Source organism: Palaemon carinicauda, chromosome 40 (assembly GCF_036898095.1).
Source record: "Palaemon carinicauda isolate YSFRI2023 chromosome 40, ASM3689809v2, whole genome shotgun sequence".
Lineage (NCBI taxonomy): Eukaryota > Metazoa > Arthropoda > Malacostraca > Decapoda > Palaemonidae > Palaemon > Palaemon carinicauda.
The window spans coordinates 39,869,315-39,886,282 of record NC_090764.1 but is presented as its reverse complement, the minus strand read 5'-3'; the positions used below and the strand labels follow the sequence as shown (position 1 = coordinate 39,886,282).

General features: G+C 33.3%; 1 protein-coding gene across 1 annotated transcript in view; it reads right to left on the bottom strand.

The window, feature by feature from the left end:
* The window catches only part of LOC137631715 (glutamyl aminopeptidase-like), an 88,852-nt gene that overhangs the window by 17,609 nt on the left and 54,275 nt on the right, over nt 1–16,968 (bottom strand). Inside the window, exons 3-10 of the mRNA XM_068363593.1 lie at nt 12,701–12,845; nt 11,634–11,798; nt 10,764–10,857; nt 10,120–10,290; nt 8,068–8,165; nt 6,659–6,793; nt 5,067–5,297; nt 2,931–3,087 (exon numbers count right to left, since the gene is read on the bottom strand). Of these exons, the coding sequence (XP_068219694.1) occupies nt 2,931–3,087; nt 5,067–5,297; nt 6,659–6,793; nt 8,068–8,165; nt 10,120–10,290; nt 10,764–10,857; nt 11,634–11,798; nt 12,701–12,845 (1,196 nt within the window). The remainder of the gene's footprint in view (nt 1–2,930; nt 3,088–5,066; nt 5,298–6,658; nt 6,794–8,067; nt 8,166–10,119; nt 10,291–10,763; nt 10,858–11,633; nt 11,799–12,700; nt 12,846–16,968) is intronic.

The following is a 16,968-nucleotide window of genomic DNA, read 5'->3' as shown; positions in this document are numbered from 1 at the left end:
GATGGTGTTCAAAAGGTAAACAATGCATACATTGTTCTATTCATGTTACACTGTTTAATTGCAAATCAAACTGTAGCCTATAGCGTAGGCTATATTCGTTGTTCTTTAAATATCTCGTATTTTAAGCATATTAGGACTGCAGTGATACTTATAGTGGCCACTTTAATGCAAAAATTAGAATTTCACATTGTGTGATCATAAATCTTGATCAGAAAAACTACGTTAGCGATAGGTAGGTTTATGGCGTAGGTCTACTGTTTCTGTCAACGTAACTTCTGTATTAAAGAGTTGCATACGAGTAACTACTATGTATCTCTGAAAAAGGATCGTTAAGGAAGGTCGTGAGATAGTGTAATAAGTAGACCAGTTTGTATGATGTAACTGGGAATGTCAGAAATTTGCTGCCTAATTCTAGAACTGGTTTAAATGAAACTATTGAAATTTCTGCACAATAGAATAGTACAGTTTCGAAATGTATATGGTTCGGTACTCTTCAATGATGAAACTGCAGAATAGTAGCTGATGCTGTATTAGATTATAGAGACCTTTTTGACTAAATCAAAGCATCATCGTCTCATCTTATGATCTGCTGAGCCCTAGGTCAGGTTAGGTGTGGGTGGAATTCCGCTGAAATCTGTTAGATTGGTAAGATCGTTTCCTGTTGAAATAGCCCTATGGCTTTTCTCTCGCATGGCTTGCTCAATTGTTTTGCAGCTTTAGTTTACATTTATCCTTGTTAGAAATGAAATATGTACAATTTGCCACAAATGTCCTAAGATTTGTAGTTTCATTCGTATCCGAAAAACGTCTAGTTTCTGTTTACATCCGATGCTTTTCTCGGTGAATTGGTCTTCGTAAGACTGCAAAGTTACGAATAATTTTTGTCCGTTATAATTCATTAAATATTATTTTGTCTACGAATTCATTGTAATAATATTCCCCTGATAGCTAAAATAAGTATGCAAGAGATTTAAACTGATGAGGGTTACACACGTATTTGTTCTTCGTTTTTATCACACGCACACACACACGCACACACACACACACACACACACACACACACACACACACACACATATATATATATATATATATATATATATATATATATATATATATATCCTTATGAGCATTAGAGGCAAATATTAAGTGCCTCGTGGAGCCCAGCTGAACGTTTGGTGAGCTAATCTCTCTTGGGGAATGTGAAAAGCATGCCCAAACCATCTTCATCTACCCCTCATCATGATCTCATCCACATATGGCACTTGAGTAATCTCCATATATATATATATATATATATATATATATATATATATATATATATATATATATATATATATATATATATATATATATATATGCTACGCTCGACGGCAACCCCTCGAAAAACAACAATCTACCATAAATTGCCCAAAACTATCGTGTTATAGCCTGGCCACCGTGAGAAGGGGGAGGGAAAGGGAAGGATTGAATATGTAAGGTTGAGTATGCGTGTATGTACATATCTGTCTATACATTTAGACGTCATTTTGGCGGGTGGCGTACACTAGTTTGTATATATGTGAAGAAGCTTATATCTCTAGACTCTCAGAATATTAAAAATATATTGTCATCACGATTACCTTCAAATACAAGAGATTTTGATAAGGTGGGATCAAACTGTGGAAATTAAATTAATCATTTTATAGGGAAAAAAAGAAAAAAGAAAATAATGTGCGAGACTACATTCTGCATAGGCTACAATAGGCGATAAAATATCATGTTACTAAAAACCAACATCAAAATAAGACTCATCTTGCAGCCCTGGTCAAAGAATCTCATTTCACTCATGATAGACAACATGGCTTATCTTTGTACATTTTTTTTTTTTTTTGCATGAAAATTTGACAAAGAATAAGTATACAGACCCGGATCGGAAGTTATAAGGAGTAATCTGCTAGAAGTCTCTACTTAAATGAAAATGACACTGAAGTAGCAGGGAAAAATACCTTGAGAAACAGAATTTTACAACAGTGACTAATCCTAGTTCTTCATCAAAACGAGGATAGGTACTTACAGTTATTATTGAACCGCGAGGCTCTGTAAACTTTTTTTTTTTCTTTTAAAGAGCATCACGAGCAAATATTATATTAATACTTTAACGAAAGAAATTTACGTTGTGACAGGACCTTATACGACACGAAAATCATCTCTGTCCATTCTCATTTTGTGTATACCTGATATTCCTATTTGATTAGCCTATATTTTCCAGTAATAGTTAGGAACTATCATGAAAAATAAATGGCGCTAGAATGATTACTGGTAGGTGTCGGATTCAAATATTTTTTTGCATATGAAAATAGTAACTTTTTTTTCCTGAGTTTCTATGAATAATTACATTTTTGCCCGATATCACTTGCATTTGTGTCACCCTTTAAGTGTCATGACATTAGTTCTCTAAACACCTCCATCAATCTTAGAGAAGTAGAAATGTATAAGACCAATGAGAAATTGATACCTAGACCGAGACTGCAAAACTTCAAACTCATTCTTAATATTAAGCTACAATAAATCTAAATAGTAATAAATATGCGATTGAATAAATATCACAAGCGAAATGAATGCAACAGCGTGATACAATAGTAGAAATAATGTTCTTTCCAGTAGAGCCGTATTATCCCTAGGCAGACTAGCCTGAAGTCTAGGGGCAAAGCAAGAGCAGGCGACCACAAAACCAGGAGCCTATATTAAATTTTTTTTCGTGTTAAATGATAAGATTATAGATTATTTACTTCATTTATGATATTGTAATAAATTGTATGAAAAGAGAGCGTGAAATTCTTGGGGAGGTGGGATGTCGTTGTAGATGTCTAGGGTCCCAAAGAAGCTCGAAGCCTATGGGTTAATACAGCATTGCTTTCCAGCCATTTATTGTCAGATTCAAAACTTACATGTATCATTGTTCCTCCAGAACCAAGTTTGGGTCTTGTTAGAAACGCTGGTAGCGTAAGAGACGGGAATGTCCCACAGGTATCCATATGGAGAGTCGTCGGGACTTTCTGCCGTGGGGTCTAGGAGGAACCGCTTCTGTCGGAGTTCTATTTTATTCTGCGAGAAAAAGAAAAGGAAAATATTTACAGCTTAAGACAAATTTGGGTTTCGCTGAAGCTTCCAAATACAATACATTTTACTGAAAGTGAAAGGTAAATGAAGCTTCTAACGTCCAATGCAAGATTGCCCAACTGCGGATATTTAGTGTTATTAATCATATAGGCAATCAAATAGACATTTCACTCTTCGCTATTAAATCTATGTCTTATTAAAAAGTAACCCGGGCAATTGTATTTCACCATCAATACAACAAAATTAGAAAACGTAGCCTACTGTACTTATGCTCTTGTTTTTCGCATGATTGTAGATTTACTATGTTATTGTATTTTAGGTCATGGCACAGAGATCACTACAGGTTGCGACGAATCCTACCTCGCCTCCGAATTATCAATCACACAACTGTTTGAGTACACACAAGCTCAGTACCTTTACATTTTGTCTCATTTGAAATATGTAGTGTTTTTTCCTGGGTAAGAGTTATAGCCAATGTGCTTGAAATGGATTGAGAGACTTACTTCATGTACTTGAGCTACTCAATATTTTGTTGAATATGGGAACTATCATTTTTATTAAATGTCATAAAATAGAAAAATATTTTGCACTTTTGTTGATATTTGATAGATTTCAAGGTTTGTGTGAAATAACCTTGATCATGTTTAAACCTATCAATCTATGTGATGAAAGGTATAATACATAATACCCATCAGAATTCTGAGTATTGCTGCTGATCGTTTGTTATTAAGCGTTTATAGGAGGCCCTATATAGTTTTTTTTTTTTTTTTTTTTGGAGATAATTGTCAATCTTCAAAACCTAGTAAAATTTGAGAATAACGCAATCCTTATAGATTCTATTTATAGTATTCAAGAGATGCTGGTGAAATATAAGACTCAGCTCGGGTATATCGAAGACTTCATTAACCAGATGATTTTATGCCATATCACTGAATTTGACAACCTATACACCACCGATGCCTGCCCACTCAATCATTCACTAAGATTTGAAAACGATTCCATTGTTAACTTTGATTTCGGTTTTATTCTTTATTTATTTATTCGTTTATTTCTTTATTTTATTTACTTTTTCACAAAACTTGAATGATAATATCCATACAAAGCCAGGAAGCTAGATATTACTCGAATAGATTCGCCCATAAGTAGCTCAGCCTGAAACAGATGTGGAATGATTAGATTTAATTCACGGAATTTGAAACATATAGTCCAGTAGTAATGATTTTTATATTGAATATAATTAGAGTTTTATTTGTGTCTAAGAAAAGAAAATAACGCCAATAGTAGTAAATTATATATATATATATATATATATATATATATGAATATATACATATATATATATGAATATATACATATATATAAATATATATATGTATATATATATATAAATATATATATATATATATATATATATATATATATATATATATATATATATATAAGTGTGTGTAAGTATATATATATATATATATATATGTGTGTGTGTGTATGTGTGTAAGTATATATATATATATATATATATATATATATATATATATATATATATATATATATATATATAATACACCTTAATATCTGGATTCTCTCTACCTCGGGATCAAAGACCCAAGGGGGAATGAACTTGATGATAATAGCTTCTGGTCGGCCAGAGAATCGAACCCGGACCCCCAAAAAAACTGAGGTCCCATTGACTTAGACACTCAGCTCTTTGTGACTGAGTGGCTAAGTCAATGGGATCTCAGTTTCTTGGGCCTGGGTTCGATTCCCTGGCCGACCAGAAGCTACTATCATTAAGTTGATTTCCCCTTGGGTCTCTGATCCGGAGAAAGAGTGAATCCAGATATTAAGAAGTGTATAATATATGGCTTATATGAATATATATGAAAAAACCGTATAAATGTGCAAAATTATCACACACACATACATATATATATATGAATGTATATATACTAAACATTTCTTACCGAGTCTGCAGAAGACCTCTTAACAGAGAGCACTGGATAGCCCATCTGCCTAGTCCAGGTATCCATTATATTACTGATATTAAGATTTCCCTTGGAGATTTTCTCTAGCTCTGTCCACAAGTCCTTAGTGACTGCATTGTCATATTTGAACTTGCGCAAAAAGCTGCTCACTCCGGCACGGAATGTCTCTGGGCCCAAGAAGTCCTCCAACATACGGAGAACAGAAGCTCCCTGTAAAGATTAGCAGTCATGAAAAACATGCAATTAGTAATCATGAAGGCCTAAAGATTAGTAGTCCTGGAGGCCTCAAGATTTTTGCTGCCAGGGAGGCCTCAAAACTAATATTCATGAAGCTTCAAGATTGTTAGTCAGAACTTCTTAAGACTAGCATTCCCAAAGGCCTAAAAATTAACAGGCACAAATGCCTCACGATCAGTAGTCCTGAATGCCCTAAGATTATCAGATATGATGGATTCAACGTTGGTAGTCATAAAGGTTTTAAAATTAGTAGTCATGAAGACGTCAACATTAGCAGTCATGGAGGCATTAAGATTAGCAACTATGAAGGCCTCAAGATTAGCAGTCATGAAGACATCAAAATTAATAGTTATTACTGTTCTTAAAGTTTTCCAAATTAATAGTCATGAAGACTTTAAGATTAATAGTCATAAAAACATCAAAATTAATAGTAATGAAGACCTCAATGTTAGTATTCATGAAGGCCTTGAGATTAACAATCATAAGGGCCCTAAAGATTAGCAGTCATGAAGATCTCAAAATTAGCAATCATGGAGGCCTTAAGATTATCAGTCACGAAGGCCTCAAGATTAGTAGCCATGAAGGCCTTAAGATCATCAGGAAGGGTTCAAGATAGGCTGTCGTGAAGGCATGAAGATTAGCAGCCATGGAATTCTTCAGGTTTTAATAAATGCTTCAAGATTAGCAGTTATGATTGTGTTAGGATTAGTAGTCATCAAGATTTGCAGTTATGAATACCTCATGATTAGTAGCCAGGAAGGGCCTCAGTTTAAGGAGTGATTACATGATAGCTCAGTTGGCTATATTTAGGCTTTAAAGAGATGATTTATTCTTGGGTGATTAAGATAAAGTCAGGCTTTTAGGGAAATTCGATAAAACACCAGAGAAAACATTTCGGTGAGAGAACTGAAATTCTCTTTGTACAGTACAATATAATAAAATCTATGATAAAAGCAGCAACCAAGTCCCTGGGATATATATTATTTTCTTAGGGCTTTAAAAACAATATTTCCATGTCTATAAAATGATACCCAGTTACATATAAGGTGTTTCAGTTATTACTTTCACATGGACCCTTTAACAACTTTGAAGGGGAATGGAATAAGGTTCACTAGATATCAACAAGAAAATTAATTTTCTGCTTATGATCATACAAAATAACTAATTTACCACCTCAAAAATAAACAAAAACTGCAAATCCTAGAAAAAACATGGATAATTATAGCCTGAAAAAAAAAATTTGCTTCTATAAAATGTAATATAATGACCAAACTATTTTACCAACGAAAAATTATCATCTATAGCGATCATGAAAAATAATGTATGAGCCTCACCTTTGAGTAGGAGATGCTGTCAAAGATCTCGGTGATTTCATCCGGGTGGTTGACTGCTTGCACTATGGGATGAGAACTCAATTGGGAGTCCAGAACCATCACTCTTTGTAGGTCGTCAATGACAAACTGGCCCTCCTGAAAATAAGGATAATTTCAAAATGCTTTAGGTGGAGCGTGTAGTTTTATTTCTGTAAGATGCGGAGCGAAGTACTATTAAACGGGATTCTTCCTAAATGTTATTTTATGTAGTTTATATAACTTACTCAAGTGTGATTATTTTATTGTGGTATTGAAATTGCCCAGTTACCCGGGTGAGTGAGGCCAAAGAGATCCTGATTTGCTCTTGATACTATATTTTTTTTTTCTAATGAATCCTGTAAAGCCTGCTGTAAATCTATTCAGGATATGTAAAAAGTTATTTGTGAATCCTATATTATAAACTATCAATTTCTTACAAAGTTTCAACACGTTGGTGTACAAAATTCTTGTCGAAGAATCGCATGCTGCTGTTGGAATGGTCACTTTAAAAATTCACCTGTACTAAGTTACCTGTCTTATATGAAAGGTAATTATTGACCAAAAAATTACCATGCACTAGTTACAGGGAATAAATATAAATTTAGTACATACTGAAGTTACACTCAATATGTACGGCATTATACTTGGGAACACATTGACAAGAGAACTATTTCCTGGATATTCTCACATACTGCTCAAAGATCAAGACCTTTCTTCAGTAAGAGACCAGCTTACTCCAAATTAAGAATACCAACACGTTGTTCATACGTGGAGTTTCTTGAAGGGAAAGTTTTATGGCTTCCTTCATGATAAGATACTCGGGGAAATAATCATATCGAAATGGAAGACTCCATTCAAGTTAACCCACACCCGGACGCAAAGATTAGTTATCCAGACTAGGATGTCTCGCAAAAATCATATCCTTTGTTGCCAGTCATAAGATCCCCTTGTACAATTTTGGAAAAAAAATCTGCAAGTAACTTTTTAGTCATCTTGCTAACCAATCGATAAAGAATGCAAAGAAAAAGGAGCATTCTAACAAACAAAAATTTAGCCTGAAGGTAGCATTCTTGCTAGAGGTAATTTTCCACATCGAGCAGGGAATAAGAGAAATTTTGTTCATTGAAACTTCATTTGTCAGGAAAGGGTTGTTCATCGTTTATTGAGGTGTAGATCACGAAACATACGCCTCCATTGACCACCACAAGAAAAGCTTTTATTGGGTATCAAGTAAGCTATTGAGTATCCTCATTCAGTGTTTTACAGTTTTTGCCTGTCCTCCTTTTATTTATCCCTCTCTAATTGACCGAGAAAACTGCCGAAAATATAACCACCCTTATTTTCGGAGTTAAATAAAAATCGCAATAGGACATGTCAATATGTCAACTTACCATATCCCAATCTTTCTCGTAATTGGCGACTCCCTTGTATTCTATATAACTTGCGAATCCTTCGTTCAACCACAGGTCATCCCACCACTCAAGGGTCACTGTAAAGTAGAAATACTAGCTTAAGCAAAACACAAAATGGGCAATTAAATCTAAACTTTTAAAAGGAATTTACTTTTTGTGCTAATGCTGTGAGCTTCAATTGCTCAAGTCTAGCTTTAAGTTATTTGTACTCTACATATGCTAGCTTTTTTTTTCTTCATAATGGCGATCCAATTTTCACCTTTTCAATTCAAAAGTTTTTATCCAAATTTTCACCTTTATCAATACAAAGGTTTTTATCCACAACTCTGATAATGCAGTAGGCACTGGATAAAATGAAATTGAATTGGAAGAATCCTGATAAACATCTCAGTTTCTGTGGAGTGAAACCAACAAAATATATAGGTACAACATTTCAAAACTGCCCTCATACGTTAATTATCATATATATGACTTGTGTGAATGGTATTAAAGGATTCTATAAGGAAATTAAATAATTCACATTAGTTTAATCCTCAATATTTTCACTCGAATGTTGAAGGATTTTTGTACTAAAAGTTTGATAGATTTCAAACTAATTTAGTTTTCAATCATTGTGGCGCAATCTGATGAATAAAAGTCTGTTCAAAAGTATGAGAGAACACTAGATATAATTTTAACATATACTGAATTAACATGAGCGAAAGTATCAAAAGATTAACTGAATGAGGGATAAACAGCTATTCTATTAAATATTTAAAATGAAGGTCATTATCTAATTTAGTTGTTAAAACTTCGCAAAGAATGAGAAGAACGGAATAATAAAGGTTTAATTACATGCCATTCTTGGTTTCATCCTAGGTGTTTTATTATATAACAATTGTCATCGCAGTAAAATGTTGATAATATAAACCACCGTAAATCACATGAATATCAAGGCTCTTCTTAGATATCACAGCATTCATAATGTTTCTTTACCTCTGTATAACTCTTTTAAAATATTAGGTTTGATTCTCGACAACAAGTTCACTTTTGAGAAACACATTAGGTCTGCGTCTTCTTCAATTGCATAAAAAAATGGCTTATTGAGAAAGTCCTATAAGACTTTCGGTGATCAATCTACGCTGAAGTGTTTTAATTGTTTCAATTACCTTGTTTCGAGTATTGTTCTCCTGTCTGATCTTCAGATGCTGATTCTCATCTTATTTTGTTGGAGAAGAACTTACTGTCTATTAAATTTGTTATTCCAGATCTAGATATTAAACTCTGGCACCGTCGTTTAATTAGTTCATTATGCATGTCGTATAAGATTTTTTCATAATTCTGGCCATCCTCTACATTCAGATCTTCCCGAACAGTTCCATCCTGTTCGTAATACTAGGCATGCAGTTAATTCTAATAGTCAGGCCTTCTCTATCATACTACACAGTATTCTAAAAGTTTTATTCCAGCTGTGACCAAGATGTAGAATGATCTTCCTACTCGGGTAGTTGAATCGGTAGAACTTCAAAAGTTCAAACTTGCAGCAAATGTTTCTAAGTTGAACAGGCTGACATAAGTCCTTTTATAGTTTATATATGAAAGATATGTTTTAATGTTGTTATTGTTCTTAAAATATCTTATTTTAACTTCATTACTTCTCATATAGTATATTTATTTCCTTATTTCCTTTCCTCACTGGGCTATTTTTCCTCGTTGGAGCCTTTGGGGTTGTAACTTAGATAATAATAATAATAATAATAATAATAATAATAATAATAATAATAATAATAATAATAGACAGAAAGATAAGTGTGAGAATCAAAAGAGTGTGATATTGATAGAAATTGATGACAAGCGATTGTGACGCAGTCCCGATAGGCCCTGCTGCTACCACGGGGTAACCTTTGTGACCGCTGAAGTAGCAGTAGTAGGGGAGTCCGCATATGTCAGTCCCTCGTCAGGCGAAGGGGAGCAACGGGGGAGAGAAAAAAAGAAAGAAAAAAAGATGCAGATCATGAAGTGGTCAATGTGTAATTTTTTAACCAAACTTACCCAGGTTTCCGAACCACATATGTGCCAGTTCATGGGCAACGACGGAGGCTACTCGCTGCTTGTTAAATGACGATGATCCTTCGTCGTCGTACAAGAGGTTGACTTCCCGGTACGTGATGAGTCCCCAGTGCTCCATGGCACCGGATATGAAGTCCGGGATGGCTATCATGTCTGCAGGAATGGTGAGGATGTATTAGAGTGGAATGATGTCGACAAGACTTGTCAGGACGTTTATCGCCAGCTACATTTGGCTTGTTTTAGCGATTTTATTATTTGAGTTTCTTTGAACTGGTCCCCATAAAGAAGTTTGGAATGTTTTTCAGGTTTTCATGTTAATTATGGGATCACTTTCATGATAATTGAATCTCCAGTTAAGTTCAGAAATGAACAGAATGGTCACTGAGAAATAACTGAAAATAATTTTAACAAAATATTGAAAATTTATGCAAAGCACACATTTTTTAATCAGTCAATTACTTAGGCATCGAAATTCTAAAATATACCCGATTTACCTGTTCAGCGCCGTCTCATGAATTAATTTATATCAATATTGAAAACAGAATCGTAAATAAGAGACAATTGTATCGATTTTATTTTGATAGGCACGACTTTTTTCCCCTCAATGATAGAAAGTAAATAATCACCTTGTTTTGGTAGAGGATATTTAACATCGAAGTAATCCTCAAAGTAGTTGAGAACATGAACACCCAAGTCTCTGGAGTAATTAGTGCGACTCAACTGGAAGAAAATAAATAATTTCAATAATGTACTACGATATATGCTTCCATTGCAAGAACATTTATATTACGTAAATCTAGCTGATATTGAAAGTTTAGATTTAAGATATATATATATATATATATATATATATATATATATATATATATATATATATATATATATATGTGTGTGTGTGTGTGTGTGTGTGTGTGTGTGTGTACTAATGAAATTCTGAGAGGCAAAGATTCAGATGTGAACTAGAAATTACAGTGACATGTATAACAACAATTTGGGTGAAGATATGGCCCTTGTAATAGTTCAGATTCACCTTATGTTTGGGGAACCGCTTGGCAAACTGGCAATGATCTGCAATACCCGTTTTCTTAAACAAATTAGTTATTTCAAAAAGTTTGTAAATCGGAAAATTTCTTTTCAAATTCATGAAGCCAATATAAAATCCTTGAAAAAAAAAAAAAGAAATAAGTTCCAATTGTTTTTTATAGAATATTTTTTTGAGTCTGCTCGTCTTTTTCTCGATATTCATTATTGTTTTTAGAGTCTGTGTGGGATTTAGGAATAGCTAAAAATAATTAGCTTTAGGTACAAACTGACGAAAATAATTTGATTAATTTCGATCAAGCTTACTATAACTATATATCATAAATTTTTAAGATTTACCTAGATGTAAGTTATCTAAACAATCATGGAGAATTATTAGTGGAAACGCAACAGAGTATTAAACTTAATTATATCACCTATAACTTTTGTGTCACATTTGTATCATTCAACTTTACCTGGTCAGCCGTGGAGTACACCCTGAAAGGCTTGTTATCTTGGGTCAAGACTTCAACATATTTGAAATCGCAGACGATGAAACAAGCCAGATAAGTCACCATAGGAACAGATCGCTGGAAGATCACCTCTGTTAAGCCTTGAGATGGTGAGTTGGGAATTTCCCTCTGGAAAAGATAGAAGCAAAATGAATGAGGAGGCCAACTAGAACATGACATTGATTACAAAAACAACAAATGCAGTCGTTTTTAGTCCACTACAGAACAAACACGTCATGCATGTCCTTATTCAAGTTTGGGGTTTGGCTAGTTTTCATCACCACGCTGGCCAAATGCGGATTGGTGATGGTGGGAGACTTCTTGATCGTTCACAGCAAATCAACCTAATATGGGTGACTTCTTCTTGGTCTTTCACAGCAAACCAACCTAGTATGGGTGACCCGGACTTGTACAGCTTAGCTGATCATGACGATACACAATCTCTTTCACCGGGATACATTTGTTAAGTTAACAACAAATCTTAGGCAAATTGAAATCAGACCTGCGAGAATCAACGCTGCGTTATTCATTTGATTTACGACTCAGAAACTTGGTGACGTTGTAGCTAGATGCAGGCAGTGAAAATGGGGCTTTATTGTTGTATTGACATGATGAACAGGTTTTAAACTTGAGCATGTGGCCCTTACCTTAGATGCTGCTGCTTTTTACCAGAGATTACCTTAAAATTTCTCCAATTTCCTTTAATTTGAGGCTCGAAATTTCGTAAAACGGAAATTACCTTAGAATTGCGTTAAAAATTACCTTGAAATCGTGCAAATTACCTAAAACTAAGGTAATTACCTTAAAAGTTTAAGCCCTGTTGATGAGGCACAGGATGAATATCATATAATCATCCGTAGACCTGAAGAAACTTTCATTCATGGTTGTTTATTAAAGATGAAATACAATTAAAAGTGAACAAAATCCACTTCTCCAACAGAGGTATAGCAATAAAGCCAAAAGAGTATTGACGTATCTTTAGACAGATCTAGTTTGAAATTATATTATTAAAACCATTTTCACTCGTTTACCTCCACGGGCATGTTGGACAAAGCGATGTATCCCTCAGAAGGCCGGACGAGAGTAGTCGTGAAGGAACTCTTGAAGGAGGGCTCGTCGAAACAAGGAAAGGCGCTTCGGGCGTCTGTCGGTTGGAATTTGCTTGTTGCAATAGACCTGAAATAATTCATTTGAAACCATTTAGAACAGCGGTAAATTTAAGCAAATTGATGTTCATTATCATTTTAAAGTTTAGAAATAAGGGATATAAAAAAATTCTTTATAGTCTATATGTGATGGATCTAATTTAATGTTTCTGTTCTTGAAATATTTTATTTTCATTGTTGATTTTTCTCTTGTAGTTTATTTCCTTGTTTCCTTTCCTCATTTGGCTATTTTTCCCTGTTGGAGCCCTTGGGCTTATAACACCTTGCTTTTCCAATTGTGGTTATAGCCTAGTTTGTAATAATGATAATGATAATAAGTGAGACTTGCTTGACAGAATTCAGTTAACTGCAAAGATTATAAGCATGACTACATCTTTCAATAATCATATGAAATGGCAAATAATGTAGAAAACCCTGTTTCGGTTGAAATAAATTTGTATATCGTAAAATGTATCTTCTACGCAATGATCGTTCAAAAACATAGGAACAATCAATATGCTTTGAAGATGAACTTGATCCAGTTATTTTGTTACCAGAAGCTCTACCCCCTTCGTAAGAGTAAAAAAAACCCTAAAAGCTGGACGAACTTTGACAAAGAACATCAATGTTTTCGTCTCGGACTATATCAAATGTATTCCAAACAACCAATCAGTCAACTTGGGAACATAAAACATATCACGGAAAATTGTTATGGGATACAGAAATAGTTGTTGAATGGCAAAGGTAAAACTATACAATAGTCGACCTTGCAATAAAGAAAGAAAGAACGAAACACGTGAACAAACTAAGAATTTAACCTTGCAAAAAAAGGTGACCGCTTAAAGGGTTTATATAAAAAAAACACTTTTGTGGCTGTTCTCCATTATACCTCAAGGGGCTAGAATTGTATAGAAAACTATTTAGTGCCAATGTTGCCTGTAAACCTTTTATGCAAAAAAGAATAGATCGTCATACACCGATGGATTATTTGAAAAGATTTATCCCCTTTTTGTCTATGCTGTATAAGTAATATTAGTTTCGTCATCACGTGACAGAAAAAAACTAATAGAAACGCTGTCTATGGTTACATTAATAGATGCATGAATTCAAAATCCCTGTAATCTCGTTATGTTTTCAGGATGTTCGTTATCAACAAACACTTTCTTACGAACTTATGAGAAAACCAGGACTTGAAGTTTAAAGTGACATCAAGTAACTATTTTTTAACTATCGTTATACTGTTATAAGTTTTTGTAATTACTTATGATTAGGTGAGTAGGTTCTTTGTTCAGAAGATCAACATTGTTAACCCAATATATGAAGCACTGGGCAACTTTGCATGAGAAATATGCCAATAAAAGGCAATAATAAAGTCAAATACACGCCAAGAGACAGATATTATAGCAAAATTAGCATTGTGTTCAAATCTTTAGGGACAATCTTTTTAATGAAACACAAACCTGAAATTAAACAGCAAGTATCAAGTAAAAATTACGTGTACTGTAATTGTAAGCCTCTTTATTATTCTGTTTTTCTGTCAATCAGGCCTTGGGAGTTGGGAGGGATCATGCATTAACACATTGAGTTAAAAAAACCTGCACAACTGCGTCGATGATTAGAATAAACGAAATAAATAATTTTCACCGTACTTATCTATATAGTATATATATATATATATATATATATATATATATATATATATATATATATATATATATATAATTATATATATATATATATATATATATATATATATATATATATGCAGTAGATATATAAATGCATATATATACATATATACAGTAGATATATATATATATATATATATATATATATATATATACCTGTATATATATACACACACATATATATATATATATATATATATACCTGTATATATATATATATATATATATATATATATATATATATATATATATATACAACAAAAAATGCAGCCATTTCTAGTCTACTTCAGGATAAAGGCCTCAGGAAAGACCTTATTCATGTATGGGGTTTGCTCAGTTTTCATCACCATGCTGTCCACTGCGGATTGGTGTTGGTGGGAGACTTTAGTCTAATCGTTCACAGCAAACCAAAATAGTATGGGTGGCCCTGACTAGTATAGCTTTGCTGATCATGGCGATACGCAATCACTTTCACCACGTTAAGGTATACCCATTCAGAAAAGGATATGTATATATATATATATATATATATATATATATATATATATATATATATATATATATATATATATATATATATATATTTGTGTGCGTGTTGCATCATGCTTGTCTCTTCATACACGGTATTAAATCCAAATATCATTACTGAATATATAATAGAAAAACTAAAAAAAAAACCTTTTCAATAGAATGCTTTGTTTCTGAAATAGAACGAAAAATATGCCTGTGTCATTATTTTACAATCTGGTTTTTTCTTACTTTCTGAACACAAGACCTTTCATGTAGGTCGTTTAAAAAAGGTTCCCTGGACAGGCGTTTGATGTAAATCTTCTATTTAGGGGACACAAAACTTTCCTGCCAAAAATTTCAGCTTTCATGACGATTTCCTTTGTTCCGCATTATTTAAATATAACTTACAACAAAACGTTATATTAAAAAAAGACGTACAAATGCAATAGCTCTTGTTATAGAGTGTCATAAATTGACATTACTTGGATTCAGTAACCAAATTTTGATAGATTAAACCACACAGGTGAGATAGCCATTTCCATTGCAAGAGTATTTTTGCTTTTCCTATGATCCGTCTATATATATATATATATATATATATATATATATATATATATATATATATATATATATATATATATATATATATATATATATTTGCTGTAACAATAAAAACAAATCGCTAGTTCATGGGGATTCTGCGTAGTGGTATGCGCACAAATTGTCGTGTGGATACAATTCTAATAAGGGGTAATTGGGAGTGTTTAGAATGTATTATATAACTATCATTGGGACCGAAAATTCTTTACAAAATAAAAGTTAAATTTCGTCATTATATAAGTAGGTACATTTGAAACATTTGGCGATTCTTCTTTTTGTCTGGCAAATTCAATCAGAGAGGGGTTGGCAGATGTATTTTTTTTTTTTTCAGTTTTATTATTGAATTTTTATCTAACAAATTGCAAAGAGTAGTTGTAGATGTAACCTCTAGTGTTTCTCAGTGTACCAGTGTAGTTTCTTGCTCCTTTGCCTTTCATATCATGATTATGTGGTTTGCTTTTAAAAATAATTTTGTTACTTAAGCCCTGTCCACACAATCGAGCATGCCCGACGGGCAAACAGTGATACCAGACCACACTCGTTAGTAAGAATGAGGGTTAATGACGTCTGAAGCGGGAAAACCACAGACAGGGATCTGGCATCATACAGTGTTGCCATATCCCTGCCATTAGTTGTCCCGCTTCTGACGTCATCAACCCTCATTTTCATTAACTATTGTGGCCTGGTATCACTGTTTGCCCGTCGGGCATGCTCGACCGTGTGGACAGGGCTTATGTAAATGATGCCACTCTCTTTACATCGATATCATCTTCTGAGTTTAGGCCTCTTGTTGCTCAATGTCTTGATAGACATCTAACTAGAATTAGTGTATAGCGCAAACGATTGAAGATTAAGTTAAAAAGAAAAAAAAAGTTTAAGACACTGGATCTTCCTAGGTTTTTACTTGATAATGTTTCTTTAAATCTTTCGGTGTCATTTTTGATTGCATAATCATTTTTTAAGAAACATATTTGATTGTATCTAAATTGTACAAAATTTTGGTAGGTTGTAGTAAAAAAAAATCTTAAAGATTCTAGGAAACCCGTTTAACAAGTGGTGAAAATATTTAAAAACATTTTATTCTCCAGTTTTAAGCACTGGTTTTCTGCTTATTCTTCAGCAGCTGTTTCTTATCTGAAATTCTTTGAAAAGAATTTTAGGTCCATGGAATTCCATATCGCTGATGTGTGTGCTAACGCTCCTTTATAGTGCCTGATGCATAAAGTTATTCTTAATACTAATAATCCTTTGATTTCGGATCTTCCAAAACTTAGTACTTGGAATATCTATGTCTTTATAAACCTTGAATATAGGTCTACAGTTAATTCTAAATCTTACATTTTCTTTCGTAAGGTT